The 25,078-nt window shown below is 40.7% G+C and overlaps 1 protein-coding gene across 3 annotated transcripts in view; it reads left to right on the forward strand.

Moving 5' to 3' along the window:
* The first annotated feature begins 13 nt into the window (after nt 1–13).
* The window catches only part of LOC146370358 (collagen alpha-3(VI) chain-like), a 29,391-nt gene continuing 4,326 nt past the window's right edge, over nt 14–25,078 (forward strand). The window contains exons 1-45 of one of the 3 annotated variants that reach the window (XM_084954767.1): nt 14–544; nt 788–1,376; nt 1,418–1,423; nt 1,620–2,238; nt 2,434–3,026; nt 3,302–3,886; nt 4,145–4,744; nt 4,999–5,592; nt 5,813–6,412; nt 8,285–8,896; nt 9,093–9,713; nt 9,874–10,470; nt 10,612–11,223; nt 11,346–11,680; nt 12,367–12,445; nt 12,545–12,690; nt 12,775–12,867; nt 12,958–13,011; nt 13,145–13,216; nt 13,322–13,348; nt 13,424–13,468; nt 13,579–13,632; nt 13,716–13,778; nt 14,037–14,102; nt 14,283–14,336; nt 14,435–14,470; nt 14,554–14,616; nt 14,799–14,861; nt 14,944–15,006; nt 15,307–15,369; nt 15,539–15,593; nt 15,758–15,789; nt 15,912–15,974; nt 16,283–16,345; nt 16,861–16,893; nt 17,017–17,053; nt 17,175–17,186; nt 17,302–17,795; nt 17,887–17,989; nt 18,194–18,895; nt 19,042–19,144; nt 19,246–19,301; nt 19,592–19,852; nt 20,747–20,821; nt 21,784–21,981. In XM_084954767.1, coding sequence (XP_084810893.1) covers nt 29–544; nt 788–1,376; nt 1,418–1,423; nt 1,620–2,238; nt 2,434–3,026; nt 3,302–3,886; nt 4,145–4,744; nt 4,999–5,592; nt 5,813–6,412; nt 8,285–8,896; nt 9,093–9,713; nt 9,874–10,470; nt 10,612–11,223; nt 11,346–11,680; nt 12,367–12,445; nt 12,545–12,690; nt 12,775–12,867; nt 12,958–13,011; nt 13,145–13,216; nt 13,322–13,348; nt 13,424–13,468; nt 13,579–13,632; nt 13,716–13,778; nt 14,037–14,102; nt 14,283–14,336; nt 14,435–14,470; nt 14,554–14,616; nt 14,799–14,861; nt 14,944–15,006; nt 15,307–15,369; nt 15,539–15,593; nt 15,758–15,789; nt 15,912–15,974; nt 16,283–16,345; nt 16,861–16,893; nt 17,017–17,053; nt 17,175–17,186; nt 17,302–17,795; nt 17,887–17,989; nt 18,194–18,895; nt 19,042–19,144; nt 19,246–19,301; nt 19,592–19,852; nt 20,747–20,821; nt 21,784–21,981 — 10,807 coding nt within the window. In that variant the 5' untranslated portion in view covers nt 14–28. Of the gene's footprint in view, nt 552–776; nt 2,239–2,426; nt 3,118–3,301; nt 3,887–4,144; nt 4,745–4,998; nt 5,593–5,812; nt 6,413–8,284; nt 8,897–9,092; nt 9,714–9,873; nt 10,471–10,611; nt 11,224–11,345; nt 11,681–12,366; nt 12,446–12,544; nt 12,691–12,774; nt 12,868–12,957; nt 13,012–13,144; nt 13,217–13,321; nt 13,349–13,423; nt 13,469–13,578; nt 13,633–13,715; nt 13,779–14,036; nt 14,103–14,282; nt 14,337–14,434; nt 14,471–14,553; nt 14,617–14,798; nt 14,862–14,943; nt 15,007–15,306; nt 15,370–15,538; nt 15,594–15,757; nt 15,790–15,911; nt 15,975–16,282; nt 16,346–16,860; nt 16,894–17,016; nt 17,054–17,174; nt 17,187–17,301; nt 17,796–17,886; nt 17,990–18,193; nt 18,896–19,041; nt 19,145–19,245; nt 19,302–19,591; nt 19,853–20,746; nt 20,822–21,783; nt 21,982–25,078 lie in introns of those variants that run through there. The other 2 variants (XM_084954768.1, XM_084954769.1) reach the window with 2 other exon arrangements.

Below are 25,078 nucleotides of genomic sequence, written 5' to 3' on the forward strand. Positions count from 1 at the left end.
TGATGCTACTAGAAGTGGATTCCCAGCTATGAGAGACTTTGTCCAAAAACAAGTAGACACACTCAGTGTGGATGATGGCAAAGACCGTGTGTCGGTTGTTCAGTACAGCAGCGATCCAGCCGTCCAGTTCTATCTGAACACTTACACCACAAAAAGAGAGGTCCTTGACAGTGTCAGAGGTTTGAGGCACAAAGGCGGACGACCCCTCAACACTGGAGCAGCTCTCCGGTACTTGAGGGATAACGTCTTCACGGCCTCTGCCGGAAGCAGGCGGCCCTCAGGAGTTCCGCAGGTCCTAATATTGATCACTGGTGGAAGATCATTTGACAGTATTGATGAACCAGCCTCTGCTCTCAAACAGCTGGGTGTCTTGACCATTGCAATTGGAACCCGAGGCTCTGACCCCCGAGAACTTCAGACCATAACTGGCGAGCCCAGTTATGCTCTATCTGTGTCTGAGTTCACTGACCTTCCCAATGTTCAAGAACAGCTCTCTTCTGTAATGAGCACAGTGTCAATGAGGGTCACACCTTTGACCCCAACAGTGACCGGTAAGAACATGACCCATCTTCAAAGTCCAGTATCATTGTAGAAAACAGTGTGAAAAGAAATAATTTGGTTTTGCTGTGTTTAATCAACCAGTGGATTGTTTTTTGTTTTTTTGTCATAAAATAGTTGTGGTTGTAAAGAAAGAGTTCAATTTTACCATGGTGCTTTTTAGCTGCAAAATATTTGATTGAGCAAGTTAAACATATGGTAAATCTCATGTCTCTTAGTGGTCAGACAGCCAGCAGGAAGGGATGTGGTGTTTTTGCTGGATGGATCTGATGCTACTAGAAGTGGATTCCCAGCTATGAGAGACTTTGTCCAAAAACAAGTAGACACACTCAGTGTGGATGATGGCAAAGACCGTGTGTCGGTTGTTCAGTACAGCAGCGATCCAGCCGTCCAGTTCTATCTGAACACTTACACCACAAAAAGAGAGGTCCTTGACAGTGTCAGAGGTTTGAGGCACAAAGGCGGACGACCCCTCAACACTGGAGCAGCTCTCCGGTACTTGAGGGATAACGTCTTCACGGCCTCTGCCGGAAGCAGGCGGCCCTCAGGAGTTCCGCAGGTCCTAATATTGATCACTGGTGGAAGATCATTTGACAGTATTGATGAACCAGCCTCTGCTCTCAAACAGCTGGGTGTCTTGACCATTGCAATTGGAACCCGAGGCTCTGACCCCAGAGAACTTCAGACCATAACTGGCGAGCCCAGTTATGCTCTATCTGTGTCTGAGTTCACTGACCTTCCCAATGTTCAAGAACAGCTCTCTTCTGTAATGAGCACAGTGTCAATGAGGGTCACACCTTTGACCCCAACAGTGACCGGTAAGAACATGACCCATCTTCAAAGTCCAGTATCATTGTAGAAAACAGTGTGAAAAGAAATAATTTGGTTTTGCTGTGTTTAATCAACCAGTGGATTGTTTTTTGTTTTTTTGTCATAAAATAGTTGTGGTTGTAAAGAAAGAGTTCAATTTTACCATGGTGCTTTTTAGCTGCAAAATATTTGATTGAGCAAGTTAAACATATGGTAAATCTCATGTCTCTTAGTGGTCAGACAGCCAGCAGGAAGGGATGTGGTGTTTTTGCTGGATGGATCTGATGCTACTAGAAGTGGATTCCCAGCTATGAGAGACTTTGTCCAAAAACAAGTAGACACACTCAGTGTGGATGATGGCAAAGACCGTGTGTCGGTTGTTCAGTACAGCAGCGATCCAGCCGTCCAGTTCTATCTGAACACTTACACCACAAAAAGAGAGGTCCTTGACAGTGTCAGAGGTTTGAGGCACAAAGGCGGACGACCCCTCAACACTGGAGCAGCTCTCCGGCACTTGAGGGATAACGTCTTCACGGCCTCTGCCGGAAGCAGGCGGCCCTCAGGAGTTCCGCAGGTCCTAATATTGATCACTGGTGGAAGATCATTTGACAGTATTGATGAACCAGCCTCTGCTCTCAAACAGCTGGGTGTCTTGACCATTGCAATTGGAACCCGAGGCTCTGACCCCAGAGAACTTCAGACCATAACTGGCGAGCCCAGTTATGCTGTATCTGTGTCTGAGTTCACTGACCTTCCCAATGTTCAAGAACAGCTCTCTTCTGTAATGAGCACAGTGCCAATGAGGGTCACACCTTTGACCCCAACAGTGACTGGTAAGAACATGACCCATCTTCAAAGTCCAGTATCATTGTAGGAAACAGTGTGAAAAGAAATAATTTGGTTTTGCTGTGTTTAATCAACCAGTGGATTGTTTTTTGTTTTTTTGTCATAAAATAGTTGTGGTTGTAAAGAAAGAGTCCAATTTTACCATGGTGCGTTTTAGCTGCAAAATATTTGATTGACCAAGTTAAACATATGGTAAATCTCATGTCTCTTAGTGGTCAGACAGCCAGCAGGAAGGGATGTGGTGTTTTTGCTGGATGGATCTGATGCTACTAGAAGTGGATTCCCAGCTATGAGAGACTTTGTCCAAAAACAAGTAGACACACTCAGTGTGGATGATGGCAAAGACCGTGTGTCGGTTGTTCAGTACAGCAGCAATCCAGCCGTCCAGTTCTATCTGAACACTTACACCACAAAAAGAGAGGTCCTTGACAGTGTCAGAGGTTTGAGGCACAAAGGCGGACGACCCCTCAACACTGGAGCAGCTCTCCGGTACTTGAGGGATAACGTCTTCACGGCCTCTGCCGGAAGCAGGCGGCCATCAGGAGTTCCGCAGGTCCTAATATTGATCACTGGTGGAAGATCATTTGACAGTATTGATGAACCAGCCTCTGCTCTCAAACAGCTGGGTGTCTTGACCATTGCAATTGGAACCCGAGGCTCTGACCCCAGAGAACTTCAGACCATAACTGGCGAGCCCAGTCATGCTGTATCTGTGTCTGAGTTCACTGACCTTCCCAATGTTCAAGAACAGCTCTCTTCTGTAATGAGCACAGTGCCAATGAGGGTCACACCTTTGACCCCAACAGTGACTGGTAAGAACATGACCCATCTTCAAAGTCCAGTATCATTGTAGGAAAAAGTGTGAAAAGAAATAATTTGGTTTTGCTGTGTTTAATCAGCCAGTGGATTGTTTTTTCTTTTTTTTTTATTCTTTTTTCGTTTTTTTTTTGTTTGTTTTTTTCACAAAATAGTTGTGGTTGTAAAGAAAGAGTTCAATTTTACCATGGTGCTTTTTAGCTGCAAAATATTTGATTGACCAAGTTAAACATATGGTAAATCTCGTGTCTCTTAGTGGTCAGACAGCCAGCAGGAAGGGATGTGGTGTATTTGCTGGATGGATCTGATGCTACTAGAAGTGGATTCCCAGCTATGAGAGACTTTGTCCAAAAACAAGTAGACACACTCAGTGTGGATGATGGCAAAGACCGTGTGTCGGTTGTTCAGTACAGCAGCAATCCAGCCGTCCAGTTCTATCTGAACACTTACACCACAAAAAGAGAGGTCCTTGACAGTGTCAGAGGTTTGAGGCACAAAGGCGGACGACCCCTCAACACTGGAGCAGCTCTCCGGTACTTGAGGGATAACGTCTTCACGGCCTCTGCCGGAAGCAGGCGGCCATCAGGAGTTCCGCAGGTCCTAATATTGATCACTGGTGGAAGATCATTTGACAGTATTGATGAACCAGCCTCTGCTCTCAAACAGCTGGGTGTCTTGACCATTGCAATTGGAACCCGAGGCTCTGACCCCAGAGAACTTCAGACCATAACTGGCGAGCCCAGTCATGCTGTATCTGTGTCTGAGTTCACTGACCTTCCCAATGTTCAAGAACAGCTCTCTTCTGTAATGAGCACAGTGCCAATGAGGGTCACACCTTTGACCCCAACAGTGACTGGTAAGAACATGACCCATCTTCAAAGTCCAGTATCATTGTAGGAAACAGTGTGAAAAGAAATAATTTGGTTTTGCTGTGTTTAATCAACCAGTGGATTGTTTTTTCTTTTTTTTTTATTCTTTTTTCTTTTTCTTTTTTTTTTTTTTTCACAAAATAGTTGTGGTTGTAAAGAAAGAGTTCAATTTTACCATGGTGCTTTTTAGCTGCAAAATATTTGATTGACCAAGTTAAACATATGGTAAATCTCATGTCTCTTAGTGGTCAGACAGCCAGCAGGAAGGGATGTGGTGTTTTTGCTGGATGGATCTGATGCTACTAGAAGTGGATTCCCAGCTATGAGAGACTTTGTCCAAAAACAAGTAGACACACTCAGTGTGGATGATGGCAAAGACCGTGTGTCGGTTGTTCAGTACAGCAGCGATCCAGCCGTCCAGTTCTATCTGAACACTTACACCACAAAAAGAGAGGTCCTTGACAGTGTCAGAGGTTTGAGGCACAAAGGCGGACGACCCCTCAACACTGGAGCAGCTCTCCGGTACTTGAGGGATAACGTCTTCACGGCCTCTGCCGGAAGCAGGCGGCCATCAGGAGTTCCGCAGGTCCTAATATTGATCACTGGTGGAAGATCATTTGACAGTATTGATGAACCAGCCTCTGCTCTCAAACAGCTGGGTGTCTTGACCATTGCAATTGGAACCCGAGGCTCTGACCCCAGAGAACTTCAGACCATAACTGGCGAGCCCAGTTATGCTCTATCTGTGTCTGAACTTACTGACCTACCCAAAGTGCAACAGCAACTTAAGTCCTCTGTGGAAGCTGCAGTTTTTGAAGTCACCCCAGAATTACCAACCGTAATTGGTACGTTGTCAGACACATCCTATTGCTGGCTCCAAAAGTTACTAATTTCAGCTACAGTGAGGAAAAGCAAATAAATGAATGTGATGTGTGTATAGGTTTTTTGTGCATTTCAAACCAGTTGGTAGCATGCTGTGCTCTTTCTAAAACAGAAGTAGGCCAGGCTAGTGTTGTTAAAATATTAGTGTGCCAGTGAAAGATAATCTCACAAGCTTTGTGAAAGGTTTTCATTTTTTTGTCCTACTGTCTTTTCTCAGCTTCACGTGACAGAAAAGATATTGTATTCCTTCTGGATGGTTCTGATGGCACAAGGAATGGCTTTCCTGCCATGCGTGATTTTGTAGAGAGAGTGGTGGAGAAAATCAATGTGGGAGAAAACAAAGACCATGTCTCTGTGGTCCAGTACAGCAGAGAACCAGAGGTCCATTTCTATCTGAACACATATACCACAAGGGAGGATGTGGTGGACTCGGTCAGAGGGCTTAGACACAGAGGAGGAAGACCCCTAAACACTGGGGCAGCTCTCCAATACGTCAGAGACAACGTCTTTACGAACTCCTCTGGAAGTAGACGCCTGCAGGGTGTCCCACAGATATTGATCTTATTAACTGGGGGAAGGTCTTTTGACAATGTAGATAGCCCAGCGTCAGCTCTCAAACAGCAGGGCATTTATGTGATTGGCATTGGAACTAGGACCTCAGATGCTAGAGAGCTGCAGAAAATATCATATGAGCCCAGTTATGCTCTGTCAGTGTCCGAGTTCACTGACCTTCCCAGTGTCCAAGAACAGCTCTCTTCTGTAATGAGCAGAGTGATAGTGAGGGCCACGCCCATGATACCAACAGTGACCGGTAAGAACGTGACTCCTTTGTAATCTCCAGTATCATGGTAGGAAACAGTGTGAAAAGAAACCAAATGTGATTTGCTGTGTTCAGTTAGCCAGTGGATTGTTTTTTTTTTTACAAAATAGTTGTTCTTGCGAAGAAAGAGTTCAATTTCAAGATGTTTCTCTTTAGCTGCAAAATATTTGATTGACCAAGTTAAACATATGGTAAATCTCATGTCTCTTAGTGGTCAGACAGCCAGCAGGAAGGGATGTGGTGTTTTTGCTGGATGGATCTGATGCTACTAGAAGTGGATTCCCAGCTATGAGAGACTTTGTCCAAAAACAAGTAGACACACTCAGTGTGGATGATGGCAAAGACCGTGTGTCGGTTGTTCAGTACAGCAGCGATCCAGCCGTCCAGTTCTATCTGAACACTTACACCACAAAAAGAGAGGTCCTTGACAGTGTCAGAGGTTTGAGGCACAAAGGCGGACGACCCCTCAACACTGGAGCAGCTCTCCGGTACTTGAGGGATAACGTCTTCACGGCCTCTGCCGGAAGCAGGCGGCCCTCAGGAGTTCCGCAGGTCCTAATATTGATCACTGGTGGAAGATCATTTGACAGTATTGATGAACCAGCCTCTGCTCTCAAACAGCTGGGTGTCTTGACCATTGCAATTGGAACCCGAGGCTCTGACCCCCGAGAACTTCAGACCATAACTGGCGAGCCCAGTTATGCTCTATCTGTGTCCGAACTTACTGACCTACCCAAAGTGCAACAGCAACTTGAGTCCTCTGTGGAGGTTGCAGTTATTGAAGTCACCCCAGAATTACCAACCGTAATTGGTACGTTGTCAGACACATCCTATTGCTGGCTCCAAAAGTTACTAATTTCAGCTACAGTGAGGAAAAGCAAATAATTGAATGTGATTTTCTGGTGAATTTCAAACCAGTTGGAAGCATGCTTTGGTCTTTCTTAAATAGAAGTTGGCCAGGCTATTGTCTTTAAGACTTTGAGAACATAGTATGATCGTCTGAACTTCTGTGAGAACACAGAACTTTTAATCATCTGCTTTAAGCTACGATATTTAATTTTTTGTCAATTACTCTTTTGAACTTCTTATTGTTGAAGTTCATTTTAAATTGTCTTTGGAGGCTGCAGTTTTCATTATTATCCCCCAGCCACCAACCTTATATAGTTTGTTATCCATTAAACCAACTATTCTTTCACTGCTATTTTCACCAAATAACCTCTCGTCTTTTACATCTGTAGAATTTGTCACTTTTTGAACTATTATAGTTAAAAGCATTTAATAATATAAATCATTATACATGAAATGAATCAATTTGTCATATGCCATGTGCCAACATGCAGAGTAGTTGCCTAAATTCTTGCCTCACTCATTTCTTTTATCTCATAATGCCATTAAAAGTGTTATAAATGATTAATAATGCATATGAATTCTAACTGATTACAATGCTGAGGCTCCACCGATGAAAACAGTTTGCAATCAAAAGTGATTGAGTCCCTGGTATAACTGACAGACACACACATACTTTAACGTAGGTAATATGTAAGGTCTAGAAAACATGTTGCTATCTATACAAAGTTATCTATACTGTAGAGATCTCTGGATAACCAGGATATCTTACTGTTAACCAATGATCCTTAAAACTAAGTCAACTCCAGTTTTCTTTTCACCACTGTAGCCAGGCTGACAATTAGTCAGAGCTCTGTTGAGCTCTTACTTCTTTGAGACTGTTCAATAAAGTCCTGCAATTAAACTTAAATAGGATCTGTCTGTCTCTGTGAATATACCCACAAACATGTTTAACAGATCATTTTCATAACTTGAAAGTCAAATATAAATTTAATTTCAAAAACTTATGTACAAATTTTGCAAACAACATAAATATATACATAACTATTTACATTAAAATGCAGGCAATGTCTCAGGCATTTTTTGTGCAGTGATTTACAAACCAATAATGTATTACAATAGATGCCACAAGACAGATCAGACGTTCTTGTCCAGTCATTTTTGACCAGGATATGTCCTTTAATGTGCATATTCAGCACATTAAATTTATTGCAGCAATTGTGCAATAAATGAATAAACAAAAATAAAAACATCAAGTCTCGGAGTGATGCTGACAAACTAGTTATTGAATTTATTACTCCTAGGCTGGACTATTGTAATTAATTAGTGTTGTGCTGTCCTAAAAACTCCCTGGATCAGGTGACCTTGAATCCTCCGTTAGTTACGCTGCAACAGCTTTAGGCTGCTGGGTGACGTAAAATTATGTTGTTGTTTTGTTTTTTTAAATATAGAGCTCTCAAGAATGTTTGATTATCAGAAGAACATTTTAAAAGGGCCTTCTTTTCATTCATTTGGGGTCATACCTAAAGTCTAATTTTTTTGAGTTTCTCATTTGGAGAACCGGTGTTGAAATGTAAAATTTTCGTAATTTGATCTAATTTGGGGTTTTATGAAACTTTCTAGCTGAAAGTTTTGAAAAACTTGGAAATGAGTAAGATAGATTAAGAGATATACAACTTTTTTTTGTCAAAAACAGGAAAAAAGTGACTTATTTCTTCGAATATGCACCAGAATCTTCATGATAAAAAAGATGTAGGCTCAATTTACCACCAATACGACCATTTTATTGTCATACATTGATGAAACTGAGCCTAATATCAACTTCTGTCATTTCCAGCTGCATCACAGGGCCCCAAGAAGGATGTCGTGTTCCTCGTTGATGGATCTGATGGCGTTGGAAGGGAATTTCCAATCATCCAGGAGTTTATCCGCAGGGTCGTCGAGAGTCTCAATGTGGGCGAAAATAAAATCCGTGTTGGTGTGGTCCAGTATGGTGACACTGCTCAGGCTAATATGTATTTAAACACACATACAACCAAAGAAGGTGTTTTGAATGGCATCAAGGGAATGAGGAAGCTAGGTGGAAGACAACGTAACCTGGGTCAGGCCTTACAGTTTCTCAATCAGGATATTCTGACAGCAGCACGGGGTAGCAGAAAGCAGGATGGTGTTCCACAATTTGTTATTGTTGTGTCTAGTGGGCCTTCTACAGATGATGTCCGTCGTGCAGCTTCTTCTCTTAAACAATCTAGAGTTCTTCCATTCAGCATTGGGACCAGGGATGTGAACCCCACAGAGCTGAGGGTGGTGTCATATATCTCCAATTACGCCCACGTAATAGATGACCTTCCTGGCCTGTACACAGTTCAAGAAGAATTAATCAACAAACTCACTGAGCTGTCAGATGATGACATCAGCAGGTTGCGTCCAGAGTTCCCAACTTATGAAGGTAAATTGAATTTAATAAAATCTACAGGTTAACACAGTCCTCATTTATGTTATTACTGTGTTACTACTGTATTAAAGCTAGAATTATACCCCAAATCATACTGTATGTTATATATATTTATCTGTGTACACTATTAGGAACTCTCCATTCAGGATTAGTAATCAGACTGTGTTATTTTGCTTCTATTCCTTTCAAGCACCAGTACCATCTGTACCCACAGGAGGAGAAAAAAGGGATGTTGTATTTCTTATTGATGGCACAACAGCAGTGCGTAGTGAATTCCCTTCCATCCGTGATATGATAGGAAGAGTTGTGGAGAAGCTGGATGTAGGACTGGATAAGGTCCGAGTTTCAGTGGTGCAGTACAGCGATGATCCAAAGATAGAATTTCCACTGAATGCACACTCAACAAAAAATGAAGTGCTCCAGGCCGTGTCGAGACTTCGAAACAAAGGTGGGAATAATCTAAACACAGGACGTGCTCTCGAGTTTGTCGCCAGAAGAGTCTACCAGAGATCAGGCGGAAGCCGTCTTGAGGAACGTGTGCCTCAATTCCTCATTCTAGTTACGGCTGGCAAATCTACTGATGATGTATCCAGCTCAGCCAATGAACTCAAGAAAAGCCTGATAGCACCTCTGGCCATTGGTACAAGAAATGCAGACCAAGATGAACTGAGACAGATTTCCATGAAGCCAGAGCTTGTGTATACAGTTGACAGCTTGAGAGATTTTTCAAAGGTGGAAAAACAGCTTATTGATTCAGTCAAAAAAATATCCACCGATGATATCACTGAAATTTATACTCGTGTCCCAGAAGGTAAGAAATAGTGTGTAATCATTCTGTATATTTAAGACTCCAATTAAGTTCAACTGAAAGTGCTAAAGGCAGTTACTGATTGTCTACATCATTTGCTTTTTATAATTTACCTTCACTGTTATGGAGGCATTTCTTTCCTTATGTTGTGTTTTTTTTTCAGTCATTCTAGATCTCGGGAAAAAGGACATTATTTTCCTAATTGATGGCTCAGATAATACAGATTCTGAAGGGATTGCTCACATCCGTGACTTCATCCTCAAAATTGTTGAACAACTTGATGTGCAGCCCGATAAAATTCGTGTCGCTCTTGTCCAGTATGCAGACAAAGTTAAAACTGAATTTTCGCTCAATTCACACAACAACAAGGCAGCTGTTGTCTCTGCTATCAGAAGACTCCGTCAGATGGGTGGACGATCGTCAGACCTGGCTGATGCTATTGATCATGTTCTGCGCTTTGAGTTAAACTCTTTTGCTGGTGCTCGACCAACTGAGGCCTCCCAGCATCTTGTGGTTCTCACAGGTGGACGTTCACCCCAAGATGTTTCCCTCTATGGACCTTTGCTCAAGACCTCCCGAGTTAACTGTATTGGTATTGGTGCTGATCGTGCTGACACAAGGCAACTGATGAGTATTTCCAAGAGCTCAGCTGATGTCATTCAGGTTTCTAAGTTCTCAAACCTGCCAACAATAAAGGACAAGTTTATTAACAGGTTGAATGAGACTTCTGCTGATGATACATCAAGATATGACACTCCAAGTAAGTAACACTAAAATGTACTCATTTTACAGGGCCTAGAATGATTAGAATGATTTCAGTGTTGTGGTTTTGGATTAAAAACCAAGGTAAATATTTTCAATATAAACATATCTTAACATATCTGTATTTCCCTTCTTGTAGCACCAGGCCTGCCTCCATCTAAAAAGGCTGATATAGTGTTTTTGGTGGATGGCTCCATTAATGTGGGCCGTGAGGACTTCAAAGAAATCATGATTTTTATCAACAACTTAATTGATCTGTTCTTCACTGAGAGAGATAACCTACAGATTGGCTTGGCACATTATGCTGAAGATGTCAATGATGGCTTTTACCTCAACACATACAGTAACAGGGATGAGATCCTAAATGCTCTTGGTCAAATAGAGTACAAAGGTGGACGCAGACTGAACACCGGTGCAGCCCTTCGCACTATTCAAGATGTTTACTTTTCTAAACAAAGGGGCAGCAGGGCTGATGAGGGCACTCCTCAAATTCTTATAACTGTCACTGGAGGAAACTCAGCTGATGACAGTAAATCAGCAGTGCTTGGCTTGAAGAATAAAGGTGTGAGAGTCTTTGCAGTGGGAGTGGGCAACATTCAGAATGAGTTGGAAAACCTGGCAAGTGAACCTTCCATGGTGGCTCGAGCAAGTACCGTTCTGGAACTCTCAGAGCTCAATGAACAAATCCTGGAAACTCTGGATGATGAAGTAAAAGGGAAGCTGTGTGTCGGTGCGAAAGAACTTGCTAAAAGTAAGAGAAGTAATATTATGTTTCTTGCTTGTCGATGATACGTTAAATTAAATGATTAAAGGTTGTCACATGATTTGGGGTGACCAAAAGTGTCTAAGGTAAAATAATATTATGTTTTACAGCCTCCAATATAGAAGTGTTGGTCGGATTTGATGTGTCCGCCCAGAATATTTTCAGTTCTCAGACCAACCTCCAGAGCAAGATGGAGGCTATTTTGCAGAGGATTTCCAAAATGGCATCCATTAGCTGTTCCGCTGGGCAGATTCCATCTGTACAAGTGGGCATGCTGGCCATGGATTCTGCTTCTGAGCCGGTCCAGCTGGACTTCACAACAAATCCAGATGAGTTATTTGAGGCTTTCAGCGCCTTGCGGAGTCGTGGCCCCTTTGTTCTCAATGGCAAGACCATATCAGCTTACACCAACAGATTCAAAGTCAGACAGGATGACACTGTCAAGGTTAGTTACTCAAATATACTAAAGTAGAAATGGCCCAAGCAGTTTACATGCGTCGGTGTCAGGGCTATTCTAGGAATGTTTCAATATCTGCTAAAATAATGTATATCTCAAGTTGATGTTGAAAATGTCATGTATTGTCACAAGAGTGATAAAATTTCTCTTGTGCATTTGCTTCAACTGGTGCACTTCTTAGTTAACGTTTCATTCATGTATTAATAATCTGACTTGATTGGCTTAGCAACTGAGCAGCTGAGTTAGTTTGACCTATAGACATTGCTGACAAAACTCAAAAAAACGCAAAACAAAACAAGCAAAAAAAACAAAACACAAACAAACCAAAAGCTTTTTTTAGGTTGTTGGTTTTTACCTGGGACACCATATACCATCAGAATAGCTTTAGTACGCCATGACCTTGAATCTTTCCTGGAGCTAAAGTAAAAATTTCCACATGAAATCAGCCAGATCCCCTCATTGTTGGGGTCAGTTGTTTAGGTTTGTCCTTGAATTAGTCACTGCCAGTGTATATTAATTGTATTTTTTTAATATTAAAGAATAAGATCAAGGCTAAAAAACCTTTTTGCCAAACTGTAGAGTTTAAACTTTAGAGTTTATACAGTGAAAAGACTATTGGAAACTTGAAAATTAAGAAAGTATAAAACTTGTATTTTTGCTATTTTCCCCTGAAGGTTGTTATTCATCTGACTGATGGTATTGATGCGCCATATGCTGAAATGAAAAGGCGAGTTGAGGAGCTTCGGCTGTCAGGTAAAAAGATGATGAAACATAAAGTGCACTCAGGTATGATCTATCCTGAAATCGTAAAGGTAATTAGTGAACTTAAATATGTTGCGTTTTGGAAAACAGGAGTGAACAGTTTCATTCTGGTTGGGTTGGAGGGGGTACCCAATTTTGAGGAGGCGTCGCTATTAGAATTTGGTCGTGGCTTCAGGTACACAAGACCCTTAAGACTGAATATCATGGACTTGGACTATGAGCTTCTGGAAGAACTGGTGGGTACTGATGATTAATAAATAAAAACTATGCCTTTCATTTATGACACCCATAAACTGAAAATGCTTTCTTTTACTGCACAGGACAACATTGCAGAAAGAGAGATCTGTGGAGTGCCATGCAAATGTACTGGCAACAGAGGAGATAGAGGAGGAGTTGGACAGCCTGGTTCTAAGGTATCTTATCCTAAAAAATACCCCTCAGTTATACTTGGAGATTTTGTTTTTAATTACAAAGCTTATATATGTTTTGTTTTTGTCTGTCAGGGTGGTTCAGGATTGCCAGGAAGTCAAGGACATCCTGGAGATGAAGGTGGACCTGTAAGTTTGAATGTTTTGTTTATGGTTGTTGTTCTATTATCTTCTTCATTTATCACCTCTCTGTGTCCTTTCTTAAGATTCTGTTCTTTGGTATTTTGTCAGTGAATTTTGTTGTCATGTTCTGTTAATACAGGGAGAACGGGGTCCTCCTGGTGTGAATGGAACCCAGGGTTTCCAAGGATGTCCTGGCCAGAGAGGTGTCAAGGTAAGCCCTTTAATATTAACCCTGCCATTCAAGTTGTATGGTTTAATTGTTATATATTGTTTTATTCGTGAATACAATAATCTAACACTCTTTATTTCTATTTAGGGGTCTCGTGGATACTCAGGAGAAAAGGTACGTTTCTTTCTTTCTTTCTTTCTTTCTTACATTCTGACAAAAAAAAGGCTAACCCACTGCCCCTTATTTCAGGGTGAAGCTGGGGAACTTGGTCTTGATGGCATCAATGGAGAAGAGGTGAGTCATGTATTTTGTCTTTTATGCTATGTGTTCCATATATTAACAATTAATCATACAAAATCATATAAAATTATCAGCTTTAAAGGCTGTGTTTGATTTGGTTTTAGGGCAAAAGTGGTGTGGCTGGGCCCCCTGGAGAAAGAGGAAACCCTGGCAGAAGAGTGAGTGACTAGATGCATCTGGGGGGGGGGGGTTTCTTAATACTGAATATGGTTAATGCTGAGAAATTCTTTTGTTTTTTTAGGGTCCCAAAGGTGCCAAAGGACAAACAGGAGACATAGGACAACAGGGAATCAGAGGAAACCCTGTAAGAAGCTGATTATTATGGCATAGTTTTTGACTGATTTTATGTGCATCACTTTTATTTTGCATGCATACATAGTATGTGAGAAAGGAATGTGTAAGAAGAGAGTGTTACTAATGCTTCATGTGAAGCTGCACATACTTACTTTCTAATGAATACAGTTCTTGTGATTAAGGCAATGTTTAAATATGGTTGTTTTGTTATTTTTTTTTAAGACAAATTTGTATTTATTGGTGTTTGGATGTGATTTCTGTTTAATAGGGAACAACTGGACAAGATAACAACCAGGCAGGACCCAAAGGAGACCCTGGTGATGCTGGACCAGCGGTAATACCCCCCTGAGCTAATTATAGTGCTGCTGAAATAAATCCTGCATCTCTGTACTCGATTTAATTTTTGAGGCTTAATATCGCTTGTATATTGTTCGTTTGTTTTGTTGTTTTATTTATTTTTTGGATATCTCTCAGCATGAATTTAATTCACTGGGATGTTTGTCCTGTATGACAGGGAGAGCCTGGTCAGGATGGAAGGAGGGGAGGCCCTGGTGAACCTGGAAGAAGGGTAAACACTTTCACTGTCTTTTCTGATCACTTAACTTGCCAAAGTTTATGTTAATGAAGTTTTTTTTTTTTTTTTTTAATTAACTCATTCCTCATTAGGGACCCAATGGTAGAAGAGGTTCACTTGGACCAGCTGTAAGTGCCTTTTTCATTGTTAAAATAGAGTTTAATACCTGCCCTCGTAATGACAGTAACATCTTTCTGCATTATCATTAAAGGGAAATGTTGGAGGCCCTGGAGCGCCTGGTGTGCAGGGAGAGTCTGGTATTGATGGACCAAGGGTAAGTTTGTCATCTTCTCACCCTATTTTGGTGCATAGGGTGCATATCTATCTATCTATCTATCTATCTATCTATCTATCTAGCTGTCTGTCTGTCTGTCTGTTTGCCTCATGAATTGGTACTGCAGCTCTAATATGCAAGTAAGTGGTGCATCACTGATGGCGGATTTGTCTTTTTCCAAGGGTCCGCCTGGACCAAATAGTGCACCAGGAGCAAGAGGAGAAGATGGAAATCCTGGACCTAGAGTGAGTGAATACAATAGGTCAAATTTTCTATGTTGATTGCATTCAAAATCTAATTTTAATGTTCTAATTTCTTCTTGTCTAGGGTCCTGGAGGTACCCCAGGTCCTAGTGGAGAAAAGGGTAGAAGAGGACCTCTTGGTCGCAAGGTACTGAATGGAACTAAATTTGGAGTGGCTCATGTTCTTTCATAACAGGTTTGATTTAATCATAAACACATTGGCTTAAGCCAAGCTCTATCACATTACTGGACATACATGTGGAGTCTATTTGAGTGAACCAGAAAGCACTGTAAGAAAACATTAAGGATCTCCTTGCAAAACAAGCACATGTTATTAGTTAAATCTATAGAAAACCGATCATATTAAAGATATATAGTCACACTTTATTCATCACTTTGACATTTACCTTACATCTAAAGGTATTTCATTATCTTCATATCTTTGTAGGGGGAGCCAGGAGAACCAGGACCTAAAGGTGATGTTGGACCACCTGGCCCCTTTGGAGAGCCTGTAAGAGCAAATCATCTTATTTTATTGCAATGTTACTGAATGTAAATTTTCTGAATATTGAGCAAGAAATTATTGTTTAATTGGGGGGGAAAGGGAAGATGATAGCGTTGCTATTGTTTTCCCTCTGCTACCCCAGTATTTTGAATTAAAATATGTTTTTCTTTTACAGGGTGAAGATGGTAGAGATGGTTTTGGTGTTCAAGGGCCTAAAGGAAGAAAGGCAAGTGATTTGTGAACTGAACATGCCTAATTAAAGATAACAACCCCTTCTGTAATGTTGAATAGAGCTGTATACAGGGTGATGGCTCTGATGCATCCAAAATAAAATTATTTTTGCAGTTTTATACAAAGAGTACTTAATGCATATGTGATTCTTCTTTACAGGGAGATGAAGGATTCCCAGGATTCCCAGGTCCCAAGGTAATGCAGAACACTAGCAGTGAACCTTTAAAACAAACTGTTGTGTTTTCCTCAGATGAGTAATAAGCTTATTATTAGATACTCGTCATTTCCATTTATCCTCTTTTTATCCATCATTTCAGGGAGCAGCTGGAGACCCTGGCACCTCGGGTGGACCTGGATCCAGAGGAAATCGTGGACAGAGGGTAAGTTTTAAGTCCACATTTGAATAAGGTTAATATACACGTCTGCTACAGTTTCATCAGATGCCCCAGCTTTGTTCCAGATCTCAGCTGAGCAGATGTGTTTGCTGTTGTGAAGTAGAGGACAGGTTCTGAAGTTTTGGTTTAAATATATATCATGCATTCTTGGCAGCAAATGACTTACATGCACATTTTTTTTTATGTTTGAAGATAGCGAAGTACAGGGACTCATGGTCTGTTTTAAAGTACGGACATCTGAACTGCTTTAAATGTGAATTTCTTTCTTTACCCTAACTGTTAACTATTTCCAGGGAGTCTCTGGGGATATTGGTATACAGGGACAAAAGGGAGAAGTTGGATATCCTGGGCCATATGTAAGCATCAAAAAATCTTTTTTACAACTTGCGTGAATTTAATTTGCATGACATTATGTCATCAACAAGTTCAACAACGACAAGTTTATTTCAAGTTCATAACATTGCCTAGATACAGGTGTTTCATGTTTAAATACACAGTTATGGCCAATATCTTTATATTATTTTATAACCTATTAGTGTAAGCTCTTCACCTTATCCCCCCAACTGGTTGCGGCAGATGACTGCCCCCTTCCTGAGCCTGGTTCTCTCTGAGGTTTCTTACTGTTACAAGGGAGTTTTCTTCCCACTGTCGCCAAAGCTCTTGCTCATAAGGGGTCATATGATTGTTGGGGTTTTCTCTGATTTCTTTGTATTATTGTAGGGCTTTTACATTACAATATAAAGCACCTTGAGGCAACTGTTGTTGTGATATGGCGCTATATAAATAAAACTGAATCGAATTATATTGGCTGTAACTCTCACCCCTAGGCTGGATGTTTATTTAGTTGCTGATACCGTTTTCTCTCTAACAGGGTATCAAAGGACAAAGAGGACAAGGAGCTGTGGTATTTGATCAGATATTTGTGTGAACTGCATTGAACAGAGCATAATTCTCATAACTTTACTCAGTTCTACACATCACAGCCTTTTTTTAAATAAATGTTTCTGTGGTTTCTTTGTTCCCTCAGCAATGTGACCTTGTCAGAAAGATCAGAGACAATTGTCGTAAGTATAATTTAGTAATTTTCAGCAATGTGATTTTATTTATTTTTGTGAACTATTGATGCCTATGCACTGTGTGCTTCATGAAACATCTTACCATATTCTGTGCAATTTTCTTTACCAGCTTGCTGCTTTGGTAAGTGCAAAATGATTTGCTAATGAAATAATAATTTTTAGACTTAGACTTTTTGTGTATGTACTGTATCCACAACCACAGTGAGAACAAAAATCCTTTATGTTGACATCATTAGGTAAGCAGGAATGCCCACTCTACCCCACTGAGCTGGCTTTTGCCCTCGACATCTCACAAGGCCTTGGCCGTCCAGTCTTCAACAACATGCGTGACACAGTCCTAAACATAGTCAGAAAAATTACAATCGCTGAAAGTAACTGTCCAAGAGGAGCTCGTGTTGCTTTGACCCTGTACAACAACGAAGTCACCACTGAGGTCCGGTTTGCTGATGCCATGAAGAAACGTGCCCTGGAGGAACGCATTGAAGGACTTCAGATCCCACAGACAAGAAAGCCCCGCAGCTTGGAAACAGCCATGAACTTTGTGGCCCAGAACACTTTCAAGAGGATACGCAGTGGCTTCCTCATAAGGAAGGTGGCCATCTTCTTTGTAGGTGATCAAGTTGGTCGGTCACAAGCAATTACTAGTGCAGCCCTCCGCCTTCACAACGCTGGAATTGCCACTTTGCTGCTGGTCAGACAGGAGGACAGAGCACTCTCCAGAGCGGTGCAGGTAACATAACAACATACAGCCAAAGAAAATTTTAATCTTATAGGCCATCAGTTTGTATTCAACTTATAACTTTCCTCTCCTTGTATACCAGGCCAACAACACAGCACTGGCCCAGGTCATTGTCCTTCCCAACGCTAATAGTCCACAGTACAATTCAGTCATCCAGAAGGTTATGAACTGCCATGTCTGCCTGGGTAAGACCTGTTTGGGTGGATTAGTATTTATGAAACAGCTTCTTTTATTTTGTCAGATTTTGATGTACTTTTGTCTAAGAATAGAGCCATTTTTTCCAAGAATTGTATAAAAAGAGACTAGATGAAAAACTGTTGAATACAGATTGTCTCAGTCCATGTAAAGGAAAAAAAAAAAATGCATAATTTTATTTCTTCTTTTTTAAGATTTCTGCTCTCCGGACCAAATCTGTGACTATGTTCCCCCAACGGCTGGCCGAGATAGGAGATCTTTCACCTCAGATGTCGACATTGACATTGCTTTTGTCATGGACAGCTCTGAGTCTACCTACCCAACTGTCTTTGCCGAGATTAAACACTATATATCTTACATGGTAGAGCATCTTCATGTGTCTTCAAATCCCACATCATCTGTTAACCACGCCAGAGTGTCTGTGATTCAGCAAGCACCTTATGAGTTCCTGAATAACAAATCTGGGTCCCCCCTTCATGTTGACATTGGCTTGACTGAACACACTTCAGCACAAGATATTATCAAATTCCTGGTAGAGAAAACACCCCAGCTGGAAGGTGGCCGGGCACTCGCAGAGGCAATTGAAAGGACGGTGGATCAAGTGTTTGAGAAGGCACCTGTACAACGTGACAAAAAGGTACTCATACTGTTTGTGACAGGAAGTGTGGAACAAGACCAGGAGCAGCTGATACGCATTGCCACTGAGGTCAAGTGCAGGGGCTACTTCCTCGTCATCTTTGGTGTAGGTGAAACATTGAGTGCTAAGGATGCAAGTGTCTTGTCAAACATGGCCAGCGAGCCTTCAGATGTCTTCTTCAAGCAGCTGAAGAGTAGCTCAGACTTTTATGACAGACACATCCAGACCTTTGGCCAGCTACTGCCCAAGTATATCAGTAGTAAGTTCAAGATATATTTTGATGGAAATGATAAATTTTCAATACCTTTTGCTTTTCTTTTTTTAATATTTTAGAATAGATTCTATTTGTTACATCAGTCTAACAAATCCTGAACTAGTTGTGTTCTATGTTGCATTGCTTTTCAGTTGAAAATGCTTTCTACATGTCCCCTGAAGTCTCCAAAAACTGCAAGTGGTTTCAGAATGACCAGCCACTAAAAAACCCCTTCACACCATCACAGGAAGTGGAGTAAGTTTTGTAATTTTTGTAATGCTGTTTTATTAAATGCTGGAAACATTGGTGGTTTTCTTTACAATTTTTTTTTTTCCTTAACATTGCCACATTTGTAGGAAACACCAGAAGCATCATGAAAATCACCAAGCAGTTCATGAAAGAAAGCACAAGGGTAAGACTGTTGTTGAACAAATTTTTCTTTATTACTTTTGCATTTTCGGCTAGAAGTACTGACAGCTTTGGTCACTGTAAGTCATACACACTGTCGCTAACTGCTAAAATTGCCTGCGCATAATTCAATAATATTTTTACACTTGTTTTAGAATATTACTTTTATCATGCTTCACAAAGTAAAGATTACTTATAAATTTATGCTTCTTGGCCATGCAGCAAAATAACATTTGTTGACATCATCCACCACAACTACAACATACTCTTTTTCTGTTATTTTCTTACACACAGATGCAGAGGAGCTGCACGTCTCTAATGTCACCTCCAGCAGCTTGAAATTGCGTTGGAGCAGGCCAGATGCAAAGCTCTTTGTTTACTTTGAGGTTGTTGTGGTGAGGCTCCATGACCATGCACTGGTGCTGAAGACCAATGTGTCGGGTACAGAGCTTGCTGTGGACAACTTAGAAAGTGCTCAAATGTATCAGGCTGTAGTCACAGCTTACACGGCCGAGGGCCAAATTGTCTCTACTCTCAAAGGCGTCATTACTACAAGTGAGTTTATAAAGACAGCTTTAGCTTTTTCAGAAATTATTCATTCATATTTTGCATGTGTTGCATATTCAACTGTAAACATGCCATTGGGGTACAGAAGTACACAAGCACAAATGTGGAAGTCTTCAAAAGCTCTTATGGAGACCACTTAAAAAGAGCTAGCTTCAAGTTGTTACAGATGTAACTATCCATTACAGGTTGTGTATCCTAATAAATTTTAGGGGTATATTAGAGGTTTTTGTTTTAAAATTACCACAGGCCTGATAACTTAATGGTGATTATATCATAAACAAAACAAAAGTGTCTGCATCTGTACATTCATTATTGGAACAATCTTTTGCTGAAAGGTACTTGCTCATAAAGAGTTGTTTGATGTTGGGTTTTTTTGTTTTGTTTTTTTAAACCACTGTAGGATTTTTACCTTGCAATGTAAAGTGCCCTGAGGCAACTGGTGTGATTTGACTCGAAATAAATTACCCCAAATGGAATAGAATACAACCTCTACCAGATTACCATACTTTGAATACAGATTACCCCACATAGGTACTGCAGTACAGGAGGAGGAAACTGTAATATGTATGGACATTGGTATTAACATTTGTATTAACACCATGTAACACTGGTCTTGATTTCACAGCTGTCCCCACCCTATTTAATGGCATATAGTATGTTTTGCAACTTCACACTCAAAGTCAATACAGATTAAAATTAAATAGTTCCCAAAAATGGCAAAATAAAATAAACTAGCTTGTTTTAGCTTCTTTGGTTTTAGGGACCACCTCTATCCGCAGACACACCCTAAGAATTGCCCTTTCCTAGCTAAATAAATTAATTTATTGCATGCTTTCTATTTTTAAAGTTGTGTTGACAAATACATTATTTATTATTTCACAGAAGCAGCTGAGCATAAGCTTGCCAGCCAAAACACAAGTACTCCAAATACCACACCCCTGGACAAACCAGAAACTCGTGAGTAACTTTGCATGCTTGTGTCTGTATATTGCTTGGAAACTTCTTTGCTTATATAACATTTCCTATATAATTAGCAGCCATATATCGGAATACCAGTATATTGGACCTGTAATCAAAATGGGCCAGTAATATATCTTAGAAGTAGCCCCCATAGAGTTGTGTTTTGCTGGGTTTCCAAGGTATTATATTAGTTATGTAAAAAAAACCTGTAGGTTCAAGTCAAAGATCGTGGGCTTCTGTAATGCAGCAATATCAAATGGGACTACTGCACTAATATTTTATTTATCAAGTCACTAGTACGTGCAAAGATACACCGCAAGTTGTTTACAAAACCTTACAAAATCGGCAGTTTAAGCCCTAGTGTCTCGGTTTGTTAATCTAATCTTTTCCCTTATGTATTGTGACAAACAAGGCACTTGTGGGTAAAATGTGTGGCACTATGAAGAAGTTTGTTTCATCAGAAAATACCAAAGGAAAAGAAACCTTACAGCTGTTGGTCCTTGTGAAAGGCATAGAATTTAGAGCACAACTAAAGCATGAAAACACAAAAGTAACTAACATTTAATGAATTTAGTTACAACTAACTTGTCAGATCCATCCATGAAAACCTAAAAATAATCTTCTTTCATTCTAATCACAACTTTTTTATTTTTTTAATAAGCAAAACCTCTTCTAATATATTGCAATTATCCAGACTCCCATGTAGTGGATATAGTCTCATGCTGAATGCCATTTCTTTTCCTCTGCAGGCACAAAAACTAATTTAAAACCCCTTTCAAATACATCTGAACTTCTAATACATTTGTTTACTTGCTACTTTCAAAGCTTACAGTTTGTTGTATGCTGTATTTGTTCATCTAATCCTCACACAAATGCATCCTCTTTCTCTATTTGTCCTCCATCACTGCTATATCACAGCTATTTGTTTGTTTGTTTGTTTTTTGTTCTGCATGTTCTAGTTAATGAATTGGCAGGCCCATGCTCGCTTGACTATGACCCTGGAATGCCCTGCAAAGACTATGAGGCTAAGTGGTTCTTTGACAGAAAGAACGGGTTCTGTGTACAATTCTGGTATGGAGGTTGTGGAGGGAATGGAAATAGGTTCGACAGTGAGGCCCTCTGCTTGAAAAACTGCGTGAGGTCAGGTAAGTGCAGAGGTGGGTCGAGTATCCAAAAATTGTACTCAAGTAAGAGTAGCATTACTTTAAAACAGCGGTCTCCAACCTTTTTTGCGCCACGGACCGGTTTATGCCCGACAATATTTTCACGGACCGGCCTTTAAGGTGTCGCGGATAAATACAACAAAATAAAACTAGTACCGGTACCGAAAAAAAGAAGATTTATTCATAACACACGTGAAAAGACCCAGGAAAGCCGAGTTAACGATAAAAACGGTAACAAAATAACGCTGAAAACCGATAAAAACCCTGAAAACCATACATTTCACACCTGAGCCTCAACTCTCGCGGCCCAGTACCAAACGAGTCACGGACTGGTACCGGTCCGAGGACCGGGGGTTGGGGACCACTGCTTTAAAATATTATTACTCAAGTAAAAGTGAAAAGTAGTCGTCAAAAAAGTTACTCAAGTAAGAGTAAAAAAGTACTTGGCGAAAAGACTACTCAAGTAGCGAGTAACTGTTTAAAATGTCCGATTTATTTTATAAATAAATGCTATCAGACAAACAAAAATAAATAAATATACAAATTTTAGTATTTTCAAAAGGAATATATGTAAAAACATCAACAAAATAAGGCACAACAACTCTAATTTCCAGATTTCAGTTTTTCACAACATAAAGCTTTTTTCACCAATACCTACAGTAAATAATATAAATATATAAACAGTGCAAACAATTTCCAGTGACAAGATATGCTGTAAACTTTAGATTCATTTTTGCTCCAAATGGCACAGCAGCCTCAGAGAAAACATTAGAACGAGGCATCTTCAACATATGTACATACAAGGCAGCTCAGTTTACCATAAATTGTATGGGTGTGCATTTATTTCTGCATATTTAGCAAAAATGTGCCATTTCTTCACTCAGTGAGGTGATGGTTAAGCTTCAGCAGCAGTTTGCTCTCAGGGTTCTTTCTGTGAAGCTGTAACTGTTTAGCAGTGAACAGGAGTCCTGCATGACTAAGAAGTCCTTCACAAGCTCCAGATGCAGGAAGAGCTGTATTGACTTTGATCGACAGCTTCTTGATGTGAGGAAAGCCATGCAATAGATACACACCTCCAGTGAATGGACATGAAAGGTACCTCTCCAGCCCTGCTTCTGGCTTTCCTGACCCCATGGATCCATCATCTTCGTCGAATAGGCCGCTGTTTGTGCTGGCCTCATCCAGCTCTGTGTCTAGGTGATGTCTGATGAAGTGGAGACCTGTGGAAAGATGTATGGTTTTCAAAAGAATTAGGTCTGGTCATTATAGTGCTGTATACACTGCCAAGCTGCAGATGTTTGTTCGGAGCTAGCCTCAAAAGCTGGGCATACACTGTGCGATTTTTGCCCCATTTTGAGACGATTTTTCAGTCGCGCAACCGTTTTGGGGATTGGCCCGAGTTTTGCCTTAATCGTGTGTGCATCGTGTAGTATACACGGGGTAACGAAAAGCAGTTAACACCTCACGACCAGCTCCCAATCATCAATCATATGGTCGCATGATAATCAAACCTGTTTGAAATCCTGTCGCCCCTCAACGCAACCTCTCACACTGCGCACGCACAAACACAGAAATGAAAGTGAAAAGGTGGAGCAGCACGGCAGTGCAGCGTGTGATCTGGACACAAGAGATGGAGGCACAACTTGTAGGATTAGGCAAGCTCATCCGAGTACGTAAGCGTAGAGCTGCCACCCAGGCAAAAGAAAAATAGAGCTATATCACGTTATAACGTTAAAAGTTTATTGTTCTAACAATATACTTTTCATGTTCGTGCAATATACCTTTCACATTTGAACAATATAATATCACGTTCGTACAATATAACATTTATATTGTACGAACGTGATAATTATGTATATTGTACAAACATGAAAAGTATATTGTTCGTTCTAACGTGATATAGCTCTATTTTTCTTTTGCCTGGGTGGCAGCTCTACGCTTACGTATCCGAGGCTTTTCAATGTGGCCTCACAAAATTATCACGACTACAACAACCATGAAAAGAGTTGGATGGACATTGCTGCTCAATTGCAGCTGCCTGGTCAATGTTTTTCATTAGTAATTTAGCAAAGTTGATGGTGGTGGTGTATGTGTGTCTGTGTGAAAGACACAAAGAGGGAGAGCAAGAGACAGATTTTGTATGATAAGCTTCATGTTATGGACGCACAGTTTGAGCACTCAGGTCAGCATCAGGCCCTGCATCGTGACCTATGAACTTCTAACCTCTGCGATTTAATTGTACAGTTTGAGCAGGAGCAGAATAACGTGACTAAAAAAAAAAAATCGCACAGTGTTTGCCCAGCTTAATTCATTCGGTTTAAACTAAACAAGCTGCTGTTTCACATAATAAACCCTGTCAGCCGCAGTATTGCCTTCTGTTTTAACAGTTAAAGCAGTAGAGACGAGCTGTTTGCATGTTCGTGGAACTCCAGCGTCATTAACCAGGCTAGCTGTTAGCTTATAGGCTAACCAGCGAGCAGTTAACAGGACAGCCGAAGCTGCACAAAACACCCACAAACTTATCTCACTACAACGTAGCGCCGAAAATATGACTCGCAGCTCGAGCTCGACACAGCTGCTGTAACATAAGACTGACATCCAGCTAACCACAGCTAAAAAGATATTTAGAGAGAACTTACCGTTTCCTCAGGTTACACGAGTTGAGTTGTTTCATGCTGAAAAGTTGGTTTGTTTTGGCTCTCACTGAAGACACCGACACTAAAGACATACCTGTTCTTTTGTACTGCTTTTAAGCGAAACATCCTTTGTATGTGAGGAAAATGCTGTTCATCATCTTCAGCTCTAGCATAGACTCTGCCACGTTTTCATGTTTCTTCTTTCCGTGTCCGCTACTTTGAAACGCTTGGGTCGCTCTGCCCGCCAGGCCGCCACAGTTTCAAACTGGTCATGTGTAGTGATGCGCGAATCATGAACGAATCGTTCAATACTCGAGAATCACTTTACTGACTCATGAATCATGACTCACAAGCCCAACTGACTCATCCCAGTTGCTGTTAGCAGCAATGTATCTAGCTTATAATTAAAATTGTGGAGAAAAACACAACATCCAGTATCGTGACAAAAAAATTTT

This window comes from Perissodus microlepis, chromosome 16, assembly GCF_051167445.1.
Source record: "Perissodus microlepis isolate ML-2025 ecotype Zambia chromosome 16, ASM5116744v1, whole genome shotgun sequence".
NCBI lineage: Eukaryota > Metazoa > Chordata > Actinopteri > Cichliformes > Cichlidae > Perissodus > Perissodus microlepis.